Source organism: Pleuronectes platessa, chromosome 17 (genome assembly GCF_947347685.1).
Source record: "Pleuronectes platessa chromosome 17, fPlePla1.1, whole genome shotgun sequence".
NCBI classification, from domain to species: Eukaryota; Metazoa; Chordata; class Actinopteri; order Pleuronectiformes; family Pleuronectidae; genus Pleuronectes; species Pleuronectes platessa.
Window position 1 is genome coordinate 16,742,952 of NC_070642.1, and position 19,138 is coordinate 16,762,089.

At 43.9% G+C, this 19,138-nt stretch overlaps 1 protein-coding gene across 1 annotated transcript in view; it reads left to right on the forward strand.

Annotated features, from left to right (window-relative positions):
• The first annotated feature begins 386 nt into the window (after positions 1-386).
• fndc1 (fibronectin type III domain containing 1) overlaps positions 387-19,138 on the forward strand; it is a 32,796-nt gene continuing 14,044 nt past the window's right edge. Inside the window, exons 1-15 of the mRNA XM_053445293.1 lie at positions 387-459; positions 6,463-6,657; positions 8,599-8,667; positions 12,036-12,281; positions 12,459-12,557; positions 12,700-12,817; positions 12,914-13,101; positions 13,669-13,776; positions 14,183-14,371; positions 14,462-14,765; positions 14,979-17,026; positions 17,181-17,299; positions 17,584-17,695; positions 17,841-18,185; positions 18,679-18,747. Of these exons, the coding sequence (XP_053301268.1) occupies positions 387-459; positions 6,463-6,657; positions 8,599-8,667; positions 12,036-12,281; positions 12,459-12,557; positions 12,700-12,817; positions 12,914-13,101; positions 13,669-13,776; positions 14,183-14,371; positions 14,462-14,765; positions 14,979-17,026; positions 17,181-17,299; positions 17,584-17,695; positions 17,841-18,185; positions 18,679-18,747 (4,282 nt within the window). The remainder of the gene's footprint in view (positions 460-6,462; positions 6,658-8,598; positions 8,668-12,035; positions 12,282-12,458; positions 12,558-12,699; positions 12,818-12,913; positions 13,102-13,668; positions 13,777-14,182; positions 14,372-14,461; positions 14,766-14,978; positions 17,027-17,180; positions 17,300-17,583; positions 17,696-17,840; positions 18,186-18,678; positions 18,748-19,138) is intronic.

The window sequence follows — 19,138 nt, forward strand, 5'->3', positions numbered from 1 at the left end:
TCCAAAATGAATGTGGAAACCTCCAAGCACGATTAACAGTCTAAGTAAGCTGTTGTTAAGAAATAAACAAACACATTTATATAGATATTGCAATAAAAAAATAAACATTTCAACAAGATAAAATCACGTCAACCTCTGATTCTTATCACATACACACTTTGTTTGGCAGTTTAAAGTTTGTTCTCTGTCCAACTCCGCATTCAGTTTTGATCTGTGTTGTGTTTGGTGTTTTGTTTTCAAGTTTTTCCATCCAGACAGTTGCATGCAGTGCGATCGGCTGTCCCATCGGAGGCAGAGGGGAGGGGAGGCAGGGCAGGGCCGGTGCGTCCCAGCCCTCTGCATCCAGCTGGTGCGTCGCTCCGCAGCACAGGCGCGCCACACTCACTATGGCTTTAGGCGCAAGCAGGACGCTCTTGACTCTATTCGTCACGTTTTGCGCACCGGGATGCGGATGGACAGGTATTAACCACTTATTTGAGTGTTTGCATGAGCAGGTGCATGGTCGGTTTGCACTTTTTTTTTCTTTCAAGAACTGCTGGGCCATTGTTTGCTTTCACCTCTTGGAGCCGGTTAGATTGACGAGACAGCTGCACGCTGTGATCAGTATATTGCTGTAGACTGTGTATTTATATCTGCGTGAAATGGTAAATGTGATTTTGCAGAATGCCACAACTGTTATTCTAGGTAAGGAAAGAAGACTCAATGACTGGCTATGTGCGCACGTGAGCACCGATTTCATTTCGTGTGAGAGTAAGAAATGTTCAAATCCTCCAATTGCAGATTGGTAGATCACTTGTGCCATTTAGATTGCATTAGAATTAGAGTGTTTGCTTCATTATTTGCAAATGTATGGTTTAAGTGATCCATTACACAGAATTATGGACTTTTGACAGTGATGTGCGTGTGTTGGTTGAAAATATGATGCTGGTTTGTTTAGGGAGTCCTCACCACATCCAGTAGAGTAATCCTACAGTTACTAATGGTGATAATCTTCAGGCAACATCAGGAGATATTGTGCAAAAAGAAAAATCTTCGTTGAGGGCTTTCTTGCCAATTGGTGACTAATCAGGGTCTGATAAATGATCTGCGTCTAGAGTTCAGTTTCATGGGAGAATAGAAGTGGAGGAGTTTCAAGTTTTTCTGTCTGTCAAACTTCCTCTGGGCTGTTTTTCTGCTGCATGCTTTGAATGCCAGATCAGCCGCCAGGTAGTACAGTCAGGAATGGGTGAATTCTGCCTCATAAATTAATCAAAGTGACTCTAAAATACTTTAAACCCACACAAAAATGCAACCTGCTGGTCTCAGCTCATCAGAGAATTCTGCATGTCAGAACCAGGGATTAGTCAAATAGCATTTTTTTAGTTTTGGACAAGCAGAGAGTTCTTGCAAACCACAGCTGCACACATGTTTTAAAGATTCTCAAGTAATGTTTGTAAAATCAATTTTCAGGGGAGAGACGTCCACAAACTCCAGACAGCAAAAAATATCCCAAATAACAAAAGTGCGGTAAAGCCTGTGGAGTCTCGGGGGGGAGTAAACGAAAGCCTTCAGGCTCAGTTGAAATGCCTTTCTCTTTTTTAGGGTTGGGAGGGACTTGCTCACTCCACTTATTGTGTCTGTTGAGCTATAAGTTTCTATATGACTCAACTGCAAGCACTTAGTGTATGAGGTCATTGCTTTCTCTGAATTTAGGCAGCTGCTATTTGTTTTGGGTCCTTTCCTCTGGGATTCTTTTTCCTCCTCATTTTAGGAAGTATTTACAGAGCAGCCCCTGACATTTTTTTTTGTCTTGAAAGTCTTTACATTCTCACCTGGGAGCTGCTTTCCACGGCTGCATTTCACTGCTGCCGCGCTGCTGAGCCATTTGGAAGTGAACGGCATCCTCTCAGGCATTCTGACAGCAGCAGTTTAGAGAGGGGAGAGTGTTACTCATTAACTTTCTCCGCTCACATGCCATCAGCTTGTCACTCTCAAATATTTCAGAACCGGGGGTGAAATTGGGCTCGTGGGAGGATCTGGACACTAAATGAAAACAGAAACCCACTGTGTGTTGGCAACGTACACAATGCCAACGTCTGCCGTGCAGCCACAGTCCGTCAGCTCCTGGAAAGTGAGGTAGTAATTGGGTTAGAGAGTTGGGGGGGGAAAGAGGGAATCATGTCCTTGCAGGCCAGTGGAATTTAATTTTTCCTGCCCCACTTAACAAGCTGGAATTCTGCAAGAACAACTCAAGGCAGACCTCGGAGAAAGTTCTCAGAATCAGGAATTTCATATCTTCTTTCGCATTTTCTTTTTGCCTTGGGAAACACAGGAGTTACAGAGATGCACAGGCAGCTTGTGTGTGATATTTCTAATATATTCCACAACGCCAGGTGTGCTTCATCACCCGGCAGAGCTTGACCCAGTTCCTCCACCCACCTGCAACTTGGCTGCCTGTCAGACCTGACGGCGATGGCATGTCTCGTGTCATGATGTCATTTCTTGATGCTGTTCCAGTTGTTTAAACAAGCAGCGCCTGGGCTGTGAACGCACTTGTCACAGCAGCACAGGAGAAGTCGGCGTGTGAGGATGTTAGAATCATGGGGCACGTGAGCTGGTGGCCACCACCACTGGAAACCCATGCGTGTTTGTAGCAGTATCATTAATGCAATGAGAGCAACATGTAATCAGACAGCCTGGTGATTGACGTGCTGGTGTGAGGAGGGTAACAGCGAGGTATGCTCATGGCCCCAGTCTGGTCTCTATGACAGAGTGGATCAGGGCAGAGGTTACTGAAGGTCAGAGGGGAGAGGAGTTTAAGACACAGGTATGACAAAGAATGTTGTAGCCTACACACACACACACACACATACACAAACACACGCACACACACACACACACACACACACACACACACACACACACACACACACTTAATTAGATGGGAAAACTCTCATGTCTGTTTACCAAAGCTACAACCAGGAGATGGTTAGCTTAGCTTAGCATAAAGACTGCAAACACATCTGAGGACCTCCACCTCCAAAGTTCAATAATGCAAAACAAACAAGATACACTGTGATAACCGGAGGAATGTCCCCCTGTGTCCTGTTATCGCAAAGCTAAATATCTCCTGGGGTGAGTTTTTATATTTGATGAAAATGGAAAAAATGTAAGAGTGATATTGATCTGCTCATCTAACTTGAGTTATCCTGCCATGCAGATACAGGAAGATTTATTTGCCCTGGTTTATTGCGTCTGTTCGGTTTTTGCCTCCACCCAAACTAATGTTGCAGAATGGAAAATTGTTTGTGGAGCTCATAACAACACTAAACTCTCATCTCAATAAATTTAATTTCAAAAATAAGTTTTCCAGATACTCATGACTGTCAACAATTTATACATGGGCTATTTACTCAAATGATGACAAACATTTTTGACAGTGTGTTCTGTGGATTATCCAGACTAACAGGAAGATTGTATCTGGACACGCACACTTTGCTGTTGCTGTAATTCTTTTAGCGCTGTGAGGACCGTGGCACATCTTCTATTCCACATGTTATTTTGGCAGAGGGAATTGCAGACTGGTGACTCAGCCACCGGACAAACAAAACCAAAACTCTCCGCATTGCTGACCTGTGGTGACGGGGAACATTTTTAATGATGGTTTGAATTCTAAAATCTGAAAATACAGCTCAGTCTCACCACATACAGACTGAACTTTGAGTTTTAAGAGACCATGGACATGGTGATAAATAGTTAGACAGTTCTAGAAGGCCAAGCAATGAAGCCCTGCACAGACATCTCTGATACCTTATCCTTGTTTTGGCTGCAGCAAGTAAAAAATATGTAAAAAATATGTAAAAAATTGCAAAGGGGAAACTTTTGTGTCACTTGCAGTTGGAAGGAAAAGACGCTTTGATCTGGTTTCACAGATCTGATGATCTAAGCTCAACACTGCATCGTCTCACATCTGAAGAAGCTCCTCTCCCTACACACACACACACACACACACACACACACACACACACACACACACACACAGTGATCTGGTTATTGATGGGACTTTGAAAATGACAGTTATTAGGGGTTAAAGGCAAACTCCTCACGGGTGAACGGAGGGTCAGCGTCTGTGAATAGGGTGCGCTTGTAAAAGAGGAGCACATTGCAGGTGCACGTGTGTTTTCTCAAACACTTTTACAGGAGTTCCTTTGACCTCGGGGCTCACCTGCATATGCTTTTTATACCAAACACATATACACATGCACATACACGTGTGTGTCTGTCGGTCGGCCTTTCAGTGAGCATATGGGCTGGATATCTTTCAAAGAGGATATATGACGCACAAAACTAGCTTCATTGTTGACAATCATTATGCCGTCATTATGTCTTTGAATTCAGGGAACCTCAGGCCTTGCTTTCATTCTTCACATACTTAATACTTTCCACTGTCTAACTCAATCACATACTGTCTGTGTTTTAGATTCACGAACACAGCACAGAAAGTGTTGCTCCGGTCTCCCCTGGTGACGCCCTGAAACCAAGCCTCCCTCTTTAGGATTAGGATGTTACATCCACTCAGTTGCTTAACTGCTTCCCAAACTGTTTATTCTTGGATGGTAATCACGCATCTGTTGTGACTCAAAGGAGGCTCGGTTTAATCAGAAATATCTGCTCTGCTTTTTTGGATCATACATTTTCCAAAGGGGCCAAATTACAGAGTGATATCTGGATCCCTTGCTACGTAATACACGGGCTTATTGGAAACAGGGTGCGAGTGATTGAAGTGTTTCCAGACTTGGTTCAATGGAGTCGGCCACGGACAGCTGATAAAACGGGCTCCACGGGAACCCCGAGTTAATGAGGAAATAAAAGAAAAGGAATTATTATTTCTATAAAACTGAGAAAACACTCCCTTGTGGAGCCAGGCCCGGTGTGATATGAGGCCTGCAGCCAGAGTGGTGCTCTCAACAGTCAGCAGAAACAAGGAGGAGACAGTCTCTCAGCACATACCAAAAACTTTAAGAGAAGCAGAGGCAACACTTCGGGCTTCAGATGAGCTGTTACCATCCGTGCACTGCAGCCACGAGGAACCCGAGTGTCAGGAGTTGTTTGCAAATGTGAGAAAATGAAAGTGCAGGAACAGCTGGGAGTACACCTGGAGACCCCAAGAATTCAGAGTGATAAAGTGATTTTGTGCCGAATGCAAAAGCAAAACTGCCGCTGTAAACCTTCGGGGAGCACAGAGCAACAAGAAAAGCAGCTGTTTATGAGATGGACAGATGATGCTGACAGTTATGTGACAGCAATGAATGATTAACATGATAATAAACCTTAAACTACATTTGTTTAAGTGCTGGATGTTGTCTCTAATTAGCCAAAGGTTACAAACATTTGAGATGTTTTTTTTCTCTCACTCAGTCTTTCTTGAAAAAGTGTTGTTAAAGCCGGTTTAAATAATACCAAAGAAAAACCGGGGCTACGTCTTTGACTTTTTACGCTGTGCCTGCCTGTAATTGGGGTTAATTTGGACACAAAAATCATATTTGGAAAGGCCTGGGTTCATTCCCTCTTTGGCTCGGTCAGGTTTAAGAAGGAAAATAGCAGTTTATGGTCTAAATCTCAAATTTTCGAGACCTTTTCAATTCAGCACGATGTTCATCTTGTAAATTATCACTAGATGCTTAAAAACAGCATCTCACAAGTCAGGGGGTGACGTCACGGCGGGTCCCACATTACAAGGCTCAGATTATGGTACAAGTTTATTTTTCTTTATGGTAACTGAGGATTGTAGTACAGCATCAGCATCTGATCAAGCTCTCTGATACAAAGCCATTATTTTGTTCATGACGAATCAAATCTGCGAAGGCGAATATATCAAGTGCTTGTTTATTATTTCCCACATGTGCACTGGGGCCTTTTTGGATATTTTCCATTCATTCAAGCCAAATTCATATTTTATGTCGATGTGTTAATATCACCCTCAATGCTTCTTTTTATTATCTGGTCGTAATGTCGGCCTGTTGGAAAATTGGCTCTGATGCATTGTGCTTGCATGCAAAGAAAGAAGGACAAAGATAAGGTTGCTTTCCAAAAGACAGTGGTACTTTTTTCTTTTTTTGTTGTTGCTATTTTGAGTACATCTTTTTATCATTTCATCATTTTCCTGAGGTTTCAGAGGACAACCAAATCTTAATTTATTTATCAAATTTATCAAATTAGTTTCTATTTTTCAGGGCCGCGTTACACATTGGTTTTTGTGCTTTGTCAGAATCCAAGTTTCTTTAAATGCAATGTATATCAAACACATAGGAAATTGTCATGGTGGCGCTGAAATAGAGGTATTAACAGCACGTCCAGAGCTCAAACAGTGGGACTACTTACTGGCACAACCTTATTATTTACTGTGAGGAACAGTGCAAAATGATGACTGTTTAGATCAACTTAATAAAGACTAAATTAATCCAGATGTCCTTTGTTTTGCAGCAGAGAAGCCCCTGCGTACACAGAATGGGAAACAGACCTCTGTGGACAAGGTCCTGAGGGAAAGCTGGGAACCTTCTATCCATCTGGACGGAAGACCTGTAGACCGCTTCGTGATCAGCTCCAACAAACCCACGAGGTCTCACCGCTTCGCTAAAGCGGGCAAGGACAGTCGCTCTCATCTACTGGAGGATGTAGGTAAGACAGAAAGAGAGAAAAGGTTCAACAGAGCAACACGGGGATGTGAAGAGCCTTTTTCCACTGGTCAAAAAACCCAACTAACACCTGCTTACATCTGGCTTTTGTCTTCGATGGGAATGGATTCAAACGTCTTTCACTCCCGGGTCAAATGGCTCTGCAGGTTTTTATCAGCTGCTCCAATGGGCAGTGATGGAAACAAAAATACACACTGGTGAATGGGTTCATTTGGCAAGACAGAGAGGTGAGGATATGCCTCAGTTTTCCTGTTCATGACGCAACGGCGGGTAAAACAGAAACACGGAAAATCCCTACTGGCATCGGTAAGGAGTCAATCGCCTTTCTTATCAGGTTTTTCTGGCATTTAAAAAACCTGGATATACTTGGTGTAAAAGTGATATGAGATGGTGTGAAACTCTGATGTGACAAACAAATCGAAGTAAAGTTGGACCTTAAGAAAATACATGGTCCAAGAGCGAGATAAAGAGTTTTGGCTTAACTTGCAAGGGTGAGTTCTCCTATTCTGGAGTTCTGAACTTTCTCAAAACAAGTGCCATAGATCAAGAGCGGATGAGCAAAGCGGATTCCACAGCAAAGATGCCAGGAGATGAAGTCTATTGACACACATGTGCAAGATTATCATCAATAGGTTTGTTCTCATCATCGAATGTTTTGTCATCCAAGTTTGCCAGCAGCCAAGAGAGAAAGGCAGAAAGCACTGGGGGTTGTGGTGTGTATGTGACCAGAGGTTGTTTTAGGCGTCAGAGGAGAATATTATTTTTAGATCTTAACAGCGTCTATGGTCATTTCTAATCCCGCCTTGTAAAAACTTAACAGGTTCTTATGTTTCTCTACACATGACACAGTGAGGCCTGCTTTTGTCATTATTCCCTTTTCCTCTGAACTTGGCATCTTCATCAGCAGCTCGGAGTCTGCAGCCAACCCTTCTTTTCCACATCTGAACCCAGCCCAGCTCCTATAACCTAGCTTCCTGTGTTGTGGTCACTTGACATATTTGTGTGTGCGTGTGCATGTGTGTGTGTTTGGTGGTGGTTGTGGCAAAGGACAGGGTGGTGCCAAGTGATGAAGTCATGCACTGTCTTGTATTGTGTTCAAAAATACAGTTTTATGTGAGTGTGGGGCTCTCTGTGTGCTGCCCATAGTTCGTAGCGGTGGCCCTTGTGGTCTCTCCAGCTCTGGTTCACTTTGCCATAAATCTCTGGCCCCACCGACTTGCATCTCCAGTGTTGCCGCTCCAGAAATTCCTTGCAGATCGTTTGTTGTTCCCTCAGCAGCATGAGAGCAGCGTCAGTCGTCATAAATAACACAGCGCTGTTTGCCTCCACATCATTAAAGTGACTGGCCAGCCGCTGTTGGAGCAGCAGAGACGGAGAGAGGACTCGTATGGAGCAACGGGGAGTGAGATGGAGAGAGGGGAGCTGAGGGAAGAGGTCAACCTTCTTCTAGGGCTGATGTTTCGTTCCTAAAATCGAGTTTGAACTAATTTGACATTAGGCCCTCCCAGTGAGACGCAGTTGATCCACTCGTCTGTGGCCCCCCCTCTGCTGCCTCACTTGAGGGGACAGTTGAGCCTGCAGATTGGTGGATGGGGACATTTACGTCCCCACGGATTATAGTGGACCTCAGCGGACCGCTGGACACATTAACGCTGAAATTGCCTGAATTCTACTCTTACTTTACTGATCGGTCAAGAGGGCACACAGAGGTTAGAGCTGATAGTGAGTGCCCCCTGCTGGATCCCGATTCAAGCTACTTTCAAACACACTGATGCACTTCTAGGCTGTATGTTTTAAATTTGAGCAGGTCGTTATAGTTGGAATATGAACTTCACCCTCGAACATTCGAAATAAATTCAAATAATTTATTTTCTGCTTATTATCGTTTCCACCATTTCACAAGAAATTCTGTGTCTTTTTTCAGACCCTGAATGGGTTAACCTGGATGGCTTTGCTGTGTTGGGCGGTGCACCTGTCAACAACTCATCAGCAGGTAAACCTGAAGCCAAAAACACCTTCACCAACAGTACATGGGAGTGGTCTCAGTTCACATCCATTCATGTAAAAACCCACCTGGTTAAATCCATGAAAAGCTGTTTCGTTGAAATGATCTACCGTCATTGTGGATATTAAAGAAGCCGCTGGATCTGACGCGGTGATGATTAACGGTGCAGTGTCTCGGGGCGACAGTCTCCTTTTGCATCATTCCCTCACTTGTTTTGTCCCTATAGATAAGAAGGGAACAGAACACTCACTTTTATGTGACTCATAGTTTTCCATCTGTTTAACCAGGTATGTTTTTCTCACAGTTGATCCAAATTTAACGTCTATTTTAAAGTTATCTGCTTCAGTGGTGTCCACGCCATTAATTATCACTTATTAGCCTGTCACCATTTTCAGCAGACTGTAAAATTAAAGGAAATTACTTTGTAGACAGATGTATAGAATTGATTACAACATGATTGCATCACCATCCATACCTTAGTCTTAACTTAACTCTGTACTTTTATATTTATTATAATGAATAATCAGTTATTCTCAAGCAAAATGTTAAACATTAGATATCTTTCAAATTTTCAGATGTGCAAGTATTGAGATTAATGTTTAATAATCATTGCAACGTCAGATTTAAGACATGTGGATTTTAGCCTGCTGGATAGATATAATATTACGGCACAGCGGTGGAGTCATCAGTAATTTTCCAGGGTTTGAACCTGTCGCCCGGTTGAGGTCTTTCTGGGTTGAGTTTTTATGTTCTCTCCCCGTTTCTGAGTGGGTTTCCTCCAGATGCTTCATTCACCTCAGTCCATGCTGGTTAGGATCATTGGCGACTTTGAATTGCCTGTAGGTGTGAATGTGAGCATGAACAGTATGTTCTCACATGTCAGCCCTGCGGTTGACTGCTGGCCCGTCCAGGGTGTACCCACATCTCAACTATGATGGACTCCGGTTACCTCAAGGCCCTCAGGGATAAACCTGTCCTGTGTAGGAGACAGATGGACGTACACAACTAACAGCTTGGTCTCTGAACTTGTGATGCGTCTTTTGGGACATTTACGGACTTAATCTTTAATGCATTATGAGGACTACATTTTTAACTCATCAATCAATACTGAAAATACAGCTGTAAAATTCATATAACCTTTATTGAAGCTCTTCAAATGACATTTGTTATGTTCTTTTTTAAGGCAGAGAGGCACACAAGAAAGGAAATACCCTACTCAATTACCTTCATCATTATCTGTTTATTTGGAAATTAGCCGATACATTTATCCTGTTTAGCTAACATTAGCTCATTTGCCAAACATTTTAAGTTATTTTGTTATACTCTACTTGTTGATAATCTACTGAGCAAATGACAAAGATATTTCCATTAGTGTTCCTTGGAGCTGTTTCTTAGACATGAGTTAACGAAACGTCTCTGCCAGTTTGGAATTGTTTCATTATTTCTGCCTCCAGGAAAGCTCAGACACTGAGCACTGTTTGTGTAGCTGTTAAAGGAAACTGTGGCTAAACTGAGCAACGTAATCCACCGTGACGCCCGAGCTCACCGAATCATATCCGTGAGTTTAGATTGGAGGTTGGTGATACCTGACATTCTTCAGGTATGGGTATGAGGATCAGCCTGATACACTGAGGTGGTCTCCTGCTGCAGCAGTGGTATGTCCCTCTGTCTGGAGACCTGCCTCGCAGCACTGCAGACTATTGAGCTTCCAGGAAAAGACAGACAGGATCTGGCAGTGAGAGCTCTGTGCAGTCAATGGTTTAGTGGTCCGCGGGCGGCGAGATGACCTGGGGCCAAACTATGCACTGTGACAGTTTTCCAGAGAGAGAAAGAGAGGAAGCAGAAAATAGGGGGAAAAGGAGAAGTCAGCAGATTCAAACCAAATGGATCGGTTTCTGTTCGAGATTAGAGCTAGAACGAGGAGAGACGGTCCAACAGGTGTGGAATGACACATCATTGGATCAGATCTTTAACAGTTACCAGTAATCAGTAACCAAAACATTACACAAAAGCTGTGACACAGAAAGCTGCTAAATAATTACACAATGTGCCCTCATGACAAAAGCATGTGTTTATTGTGTGGTAATTCCCCAAAAACGGTGCTTTCAGCTACATTACCACATATATACACATAGAAACATGATTTATTCACAGAGGTTATCAGATTTGTTTTTGTCTTCAGGTTAAGTGGATCCAGTTGTAGATGAAGGATGAATGGATAAAACACAGCACAGTGACTCAAGTCTTTATTTATAGTACTCTGATTAACTTAATATTGAATTTCCACTCTTTACACCTTTAAAATACACATTGAAGTATCTGTTATCACGCTGGCAGACGGATGAAGGCAGGAGTGGAACAACCAGAATGGAAAAATAATCCTCTCAATCCTGAGAATCACAAAATGCTACGAGTGCAGACACAAAGCAGAGATAAAGATTTGAACACAGAATAAGGTGAGAGGAGAAGAAAGTTTCACAGGGGAGTTGGTGAATCACCAAACAAACAGTCAATGCTTTCATGATCATAAAGATCCAGCTGTGCTGGCAGGACAGAGCAGGGGATAAAGAGTGAGTTGTAAAAACATGAATAAAGCATTCTAAGTGTCTCAGAAACAAACCAACTCTGTCTTCCTGGGAGCTTTTTTCTCCATTTCATATTTCACAAACCTTTGTTTTATATAAATATTGTTTCATAATAGAGACCTCTCAGGGCTAAAAATCTCCTTTTTTAATTTATTGCTTAGGCAGATATTTTGTCTAAAGTCAATTATCATGGAAAACTATTATCAGTTAGCCTTCGTCTACCTGTCGAAGGAGAATCCCTACATAACAATGTTGCTTTTTGTCAAATCCATTTTGTTACATCAGCTAACTGACCCGGCTTTGCATGAAACTCTCCTGATGGGAAACAGGGCAATTTCTTTTTCATCTGACAGTGATTATGAGAAAGAAGGGATGGAGGGAGGAGAGGAAAGAAAGAGATTTTTTTGGGGTTTTGTTATATTGCCAGTGCTATCACTGAGCAGAACTGCAACCAGATGATTGTTGTGGCTGCCTGAGCCAGTGTCTGAGATGTTAACCAGGACGGAGTGACCACCAGGGTGGGATTCAGATGGGAAGCAGGACACCAGTAGTTAGATTAGATCACAGGAGACGTGGTGCGGTTCCATGACAAAAATATGTGTTTATGGTTAAATGAAGCAGATGTGTCTTGAGTGGAGATGTTAAAATATTTCATTCTCAATGGCAGTTTAAACGTCTCAGTGAGGCCCCAAAGGCAAATCCAACACAGGCGACAGGTTATGAACTTAATTGCACTTTGAATTTCCCCTCTCCGTTATCATCCTCCGACAGGTCCACTCAGGTTTCCACACACTCCAGCCAGAAAGCAGCCGTCTGTGAGGCGAGCCCCCAGGGTGAACAGGACGGCTCATCCATCGGGCCTGTCTAATACCCGGACACAGAGGAGGGCACCTCAGTCCTCCTCGGGTCCCAGGCAGCCTGAGAGAGCTGTGCCAGGAACCCCGCTGCTGCAGAGGAGATATCCACACCACACCAAGCCTCAGTCGGATCAGAGGAACCGTAACGCACACAAACTAAGTAAGCGGAACCACATCACACACTCTTATTTTCAGATTTAAAGGACTAGGTTTTAGGTTGCAGTCAAATGTTTAAATGACTTTGAGCTAAATGTCTAAATAGTGTTTAGAATAAAAATAATCTCTAGTGTCCATAGTGTAAACCCTGGCCGTGCCTGGTATCCCTTTTCATTCATAGCATCTGAGTCCGTTCATGTGGTGTCAATGCAGGCACAGAAAGCCCTGGGTCAAAGCGCATCCGCCGGCAGAGCAGTCGCAACCAAAACAACCACACCAGGTACTCGCAGATTATTATTGAATGTTTGCTTTTTTCTATCCATCTGTCTGTTAAAAAAATAAATAACAACTAACATTTAGGAGGTGTATTTTAAGAAAACCAAGCTCAAAATGTTTTGTCTCTGTGTGTGTGTGTTGAACAGAGCCACCAGAGTACGAGGCCCGGGACATAAGTGTCAGGGTCATGTCCCCTCAGTCCGTCCTCATCTCCTGGGTTGACCCTGCAGTGGAGATGGGGAAAGTCGCCCCCGGGGCATCCAGGTGGGATCTGTTCAAGTGCACAGAGAGAAAAAGAAAGACCATCAAAGACAAAGAGAGAACCCTAACCCCTCGTCCTGTCCTTCTGTCTTAACTCAGATCCTACACAATTAGATACAGGGAGAAGGGTGAGTCGGCACGCTGGGAGTACAAGGAGAGCACCCAGAGGAGAATGATGGTCGAAACCCTGTCCGCCGACGGCATGTACGAGTTCTCCGTCAGAATCTCTCAAGGAGAAAATCATAGCAAGTGGAGCGTCTCAGTCTTTCAGAGGACTCCTGAGTCAGGTGGGTGCTGCCACATGAGAAATGCTTATACAGAAATGCAGATGATGGAAAGTGACTTTCTTTTTATAGACGCAGCTATACAGAGCCAAATCCCTGCTTTTTCCATAGACTTTGAAACGAGCAATTATACTTGCAGAACAGGATTTATTTTTGCATAGCTGTGTCTGTTCACTGTTTTCCACTTATTTCTCCCTATGACAATTCATCACATTCAATACCTTTTAATAATCCCATTTTCACATAGCTTTGCCTGCCGGTGTCATAGGCAGCTCCTGAGCTGTGGTTCATTGGAAATTCTGACTTTACTGCCCGTCTCTGCAGCTCGGCCCTGCTCCTGCATTTCTATACATGATCTCAGGGGGGGGGGGGGGGGCATCCCTGGCAATGTATGGCAGCAGTACTTTCCTCAGCTGAAGCCTCCTGGCACACAAATCGCCTTGCTGTTTTTATATTCTTTAAGCAGCAATTTCCTCACGCTGCTCCCTCTGTGCTGCCTCTGGTTTCTGTCCCACTGCTCCTCCCCTCACTGGTGTCTTTCCACTCACTCGTGTTCTCCTCGCTCACCAGCACCATCTGGACCACCAGAGAACTTTGAAGTCAAGCCACTACGAGGGAAAGGAACAGCTGTCGTAGCAACATGGGATCCACCTGAGGAATCCAATGGCAGGATAAGAGGTGAGACCAGGAGGATCAAAGTCAAATTAAAATGAGTGTCTTTTTTTCTTAGAAATCAGTAGATAAAGATCCCCGGTGGTTGACTTGTGGTCTTATTTAAGCATTTCATTCACTTTCTGTTGTGGTTTGACTGTTAATTATCATCAGTACTACTTGACCGATGAATGAGAGGCCGCTAACACTAGTGCGAACGCATGCTATCTATTTATGTGTGGTACAAACACACAGCACAGTCCTTTAGAAATCTGAATGATGACTGATGGAAGTACAAACTTAAGTGGACTCCTGGTCCTCCCAAATGTTGAATGTTGTGAAAGGACTGATGTTTTATTTTTGCTGTCTGGTCTTCTTGAAAAATAAGGGCTGTTGAGGTTTTTTAACTTTTCTTTGCTTTGCCTCCCAACAGAGTACATCCTGTCGTATGCACCTGCTATGAAGCCATTTGGAATGAAGAGTGTGACGTTACGCGGCAGCATCAGCACAGCCACCGTTGATGGCCTCAAACCGGGAGACCGGTACATCTTCAAGATTAAGGCCACCAACAGGAGGGGGCAGGGACCACAGAGCAAGGCCTTCAGTGTTGCCATGCCAGGATGTAAGCACCTTTCTTTCAGTTTTTTTCTAGCATGTTTTCATTAAAAAAATGTTTAATCCTTCATTCATTCTAAATTATGTCCCCTGTCAGCCAGCAGCACGGCCTCATCATCCTCTAAAACCAAAGAAACCCCCAGAACAAGCCACACTCCTTCCAAACAGGATACTGACAATGACGAAACTGACCTCTTGTCAACAGAGGCACCAGAGGAGCCAACAACAACCCCTCCACCACGACCTGCTGCACCTGTCAACAGGCGTAAACACCCGCTCTCCCAGTCACGCTCTTATCACAGCATCTTGTCCACTGTGAGGGGCTCGGTGAGGAACACAGGAAACAGAGATTCCTCCAAAAAAAGGGCTCAAGATAGGGAGGAGGAAGAGGAGGAAGAAGAGACAATACCCACAACAACATCTCCACCAGAGGAACCAACAACAACTCCTCCACCACGACCTGCTGTACCTGTCAACAGGCGTAAAAACCCGCTCTCCCAGTCACGCCCCTATCACAGCATCTTGTCCACTGGGAGGGGCTCGAGGAGAAACACAGGAAACAGAGGTTCCTCCAATAGAAGGGCTCAAGATAGGGAGGAGGAAGAAGAGATAATACCCACAACACCATCTCCAGTAGAGGAGACGACAACCATGGAGACAAAAGAGCCAGATAACAATGTTTCCTATGAGCCTGAGTTTGACGTGGACTATGATGAGGATCCGCCAACTACTGAGACCCCCATCCTCAAAGTTATTAGACCCTCACCAACTAAATCGGCCACTGCTCGTCCCAAAACACAACCCAGAAGGCCCATAAAGATAAGGGTCCATGACAGACCAGTATCCAAGGGGGCCTCCTCCTCATCTACTTCTTCATCATCTTCAACTTCCTCCTCCTCAGATGCCTCCTCATCTTCGTTTCCCTCAACCTCATCATCATCTTCTTCCTCACATAATCAAGAGTCAGCGGCCAGTAGAAAGGACTATGTAGCTTCTACGTACCCTAAGAGTAAAGACACCTACGATAAGACCAGTATGACATATAACAAACCTTCCACTCCGGTTGTAAAGGAGGATAGTTCACAGCAGTCAGAGGCCACAGCTTTAGGAAGAGGGCGTCACAGTGGGTCTAGTTTTGGGTTTGGACGAAGACAACCTGGAATTTTGTTTAGAGGGAATTCAAGTCGAATTTCCAATGGTTACAAACCTGCCATCACCTCACAGTCAAATTTGCCAAGCAGAACTCTAACCCAAGCAACATCAAACACACGCACTTCAGCAACAACACAAGAAAAGACTGAAAATCATGAAACATTACATACTTTCAATCCAACAACATCGAAGCCAACTTCAGGAAGGGCGTCCAACGGTCACACAACATCTGAAACAAATCACTCTGACAAATCGCAGAGCAGCTCACAGTCCAGGACACATGGCAGCTCACAGCACCCGTCGACTGCAGCCACATCAGGCTCTTCTCCGTCAACATCACACAGAGGATCTCACAGCTCTGCAACTTCTCAGAGCCCGCACAATTCACAGACTTCACACACATACAGCGAGGGAAATGAAAACACAGATGCAGAAGTAGCCAAAGACGAGGAGCCAACAGAGGAGGAGAGAACTGATAAAAAACCTGTGGTTTCTCGGACCCGAATTAGTTCCTCCTTGGTCGAAAAATTCCCTTGGCTAGCAAGTCGTTATCCAGAAAGATTCAATTCAGGAACAAGGGTGTCATCTTCGAGGCAGGATGGTAGGACCCCTTGGACTCGGACTTCAGCCTCTGTAGGGGCTGGCAGACCCATCTTGAGGGGGGCTCCCACTCGGGTAGCAGCTGCTTCGGGTGCTGCAGGAGTGTCCACAATTCAAGAGACCAGTGAAGATCTGAAGACTCCTCTCACTCATGACTCAGTTAAATATGGGGTTGTGGCGGGCTCGACTAAGCCGTCTCTGACAGATAAAAATATTGGAGCTAGTGAAACGAAAAACCCAACTACCTCATCCTCCTCTTCCTCAGCATCCTCTTCTTCAAATTCCCGTCATTCTTTAGATGGACACGGAGACACAATTGAGCCTATACTTAGTGGAACATCTTATGACAATAATAATAAGGACTATGTGGATGAGGGAAGTAGAGAAGTCAGTGGGAGAAATGAGGAAGTTGCAGACCCCACAGCTGCCGAGAAGATTCCTGCTATAACATCAGCAGACCCTCAAAGAAACACAGAGGACAATGAGAGTGTGGATACAACGGACACTTCTTCCAGGTCCAGGACAGGCACGTCTTTAGGAGCCACTTCAACTCACCGTCGTCTTGGTGTAGGAATGAATGGGAGGGGACGCTCCCCTCTGTTGGCTAACAGGCAGTTTGGTGGATCTAGACTTCCCTTCAGACCACAACCAGCACAGAACTCAAGGGTGGATACTTCAGCATCAAAATCTTCTTCATCAAATTCACCAGTGTTGACCTCAGATCGTGAAGCTGGCACTGGTACTGCTGTGACAAACACAGGGGGAATAAATGGAGGAAACTCCCAGTCCACACTGCCGTCTTCATCATCTTCATCTTCCTCTAGGGACAGCTTTAGGGGACAAGGGGGTAGGTCTCGATATCCCATCATCAGAGGGAAACCAATCAATGGAGGAGCTGTCAATGGAAATGGTAAAGTCAATAGCTTCAGTGCATGATATTGAGAATTGCTGCCAGCTACTACATTATACAGATGATGCAATGTTTTTTATGAGCAAGAATATAAAATGATGGTCTGTAACTCAGATACTGCATTTCACTTTTCTTCAATCATACAATTGTTTAGGTAAAAATGGTCGACCCAACCTGACAGCAACTAACAGTAAAGATTCCTCCTCCTCATCTCATGGAACCAGTAAGGCCGTTGGTCAAAGGTTTATCACTGGACCTGATGGAAGCAAATGGGTAACTGTGTATAATGATCTTTAAACTTCTTTTTACGTAATTTGCTTCAGCATGAAATACTGTACATTTTGGAAAGATGCTAGATGAAAAGAGGAATTAAGTGCACCTGGCCAAGAAATGATCTGGCACCAAAATAGCTAGTTTCAAGCTTTATTGTTTAAATACATCTTCTATAGCATGTTGATTATCGAACCTTTGGAGGTGCCATTTCTTTACCTTTGGACATACCCTGGCATGTCCACATTTTCTTTGTATTGTTTTGGTACATTTTTCTTTCTATCTAGGTGGTAGACTTGGAGAGAGGGATTCTGATGAACCAGGATGGACGAGTTCTCCAGAACTCCGATGGCAAACCTAAGAGAGTCATCCTTGGCGAAGATGGACGCACAATTTTTGGTAATATACATTAAATCTTACACTATATTTAAACATACTGTATACAGACTGAATGTGAAAATGTAAACCTTTTTTCCATTCTCAATATTATCTTGCTGTTTAAGACAATGTCATGTATATTCTGTTTCTGTCCACCGCCCACCAGACCACATGGGCAGTCCCCTGCTAAACAATGAAGGCATGGCTCTGTTCGGCCATGGCAGAGATAGTCAGCCAGTGATCAACCCCAAGGAGAAGCTCCTCATGGTCGGAGGGAAACCTTTACTTGGCTTGGACCTACCCCGCTCTAGGGCTCCGATCAAACCCCAAACCACCACCACCACCGTGGCTCCTACCACCACACCTGAACCCACCACCCCTGAATGGACCACAGAGGAGTCTACCACCGCAGTGAAATTCCCAACCTGTCCACCAGGAACCTTCGCTAAGACGGATGAAAATGGGTATCCACTGATGGACCAAGAAGGAATATTAGACTGTTATCCAGAAGGTGAGTCTTTCCCTTGAAATTCACAACACGCTATAGATATAATCATAAAAGATGAATATAAATATACATTTTTAATACAGTAATGAAGCCCCCTACTTATTAAAAAATGAAAATTCTGTGGAGACTGTGGAGACAGAGCCAACTTAATGCAGCTGCTGAGATATCATTCTCTTTACAATGATGGATGAAGCCCCACAAAATACTTCTCATTATAATGTCAATATTTTCTTCATGATGACACACAGCACACAGTTAAAAAGAATAGCACCCAGTATCCATTATTAGTAACAGTACCATGTATAAACTAGAAAGTAAAACTGGAAAGAAGTTGAAATATAGCCACGCTTCATTGAAAATTGAAAAATGTATCAGTGGTTGTACCTATATGTCTGAGCAGGTTTGTCTGTGGATGTGCGGATGTATGTTGACATGTCAGAAATGTGTACAAAGCCTTGTGAGATTGATGCTGCAGCTTGTTCTGCTTCTCTGACAGAGGAATCCTCAGGATTGGAAATGGACTACATGGTTACAGTGATGCCTGATGCTTTAGCTCTTAAGAAAGGTATTGGCTGAGTTTGGCTTCGGACCGACCTACCGCCACTGAGCTGGATGTACTAAACTCCTCTGTGTGTGCTCATTGTTTGTTGGTCTTCGTCTTGTTTATTCCTCAGTGGATCTGTTTGCCAGGTCTTCTCGTCTCTTCCTCTTTGCCCTGCCTGTGGTTGTTCCTCCTCTTGTGTTTTTGTTTGGGTTTGGTCCTGGTTCATCGCTGGGATTTTGGATATTTTCCATTCTGGCTGTTTTTAATCAGTCTTATTCCCAAAAAAAGTGGACTCGAGCTGCATGTGAACTGCATTACTAAGTGTAAGAGAATGCCCTGGCTTACGATTTGATGTAATGTATTTTCTGTTATTAACAGTCATTTGTACTGTAATAGATGAACCCGAGCTCAA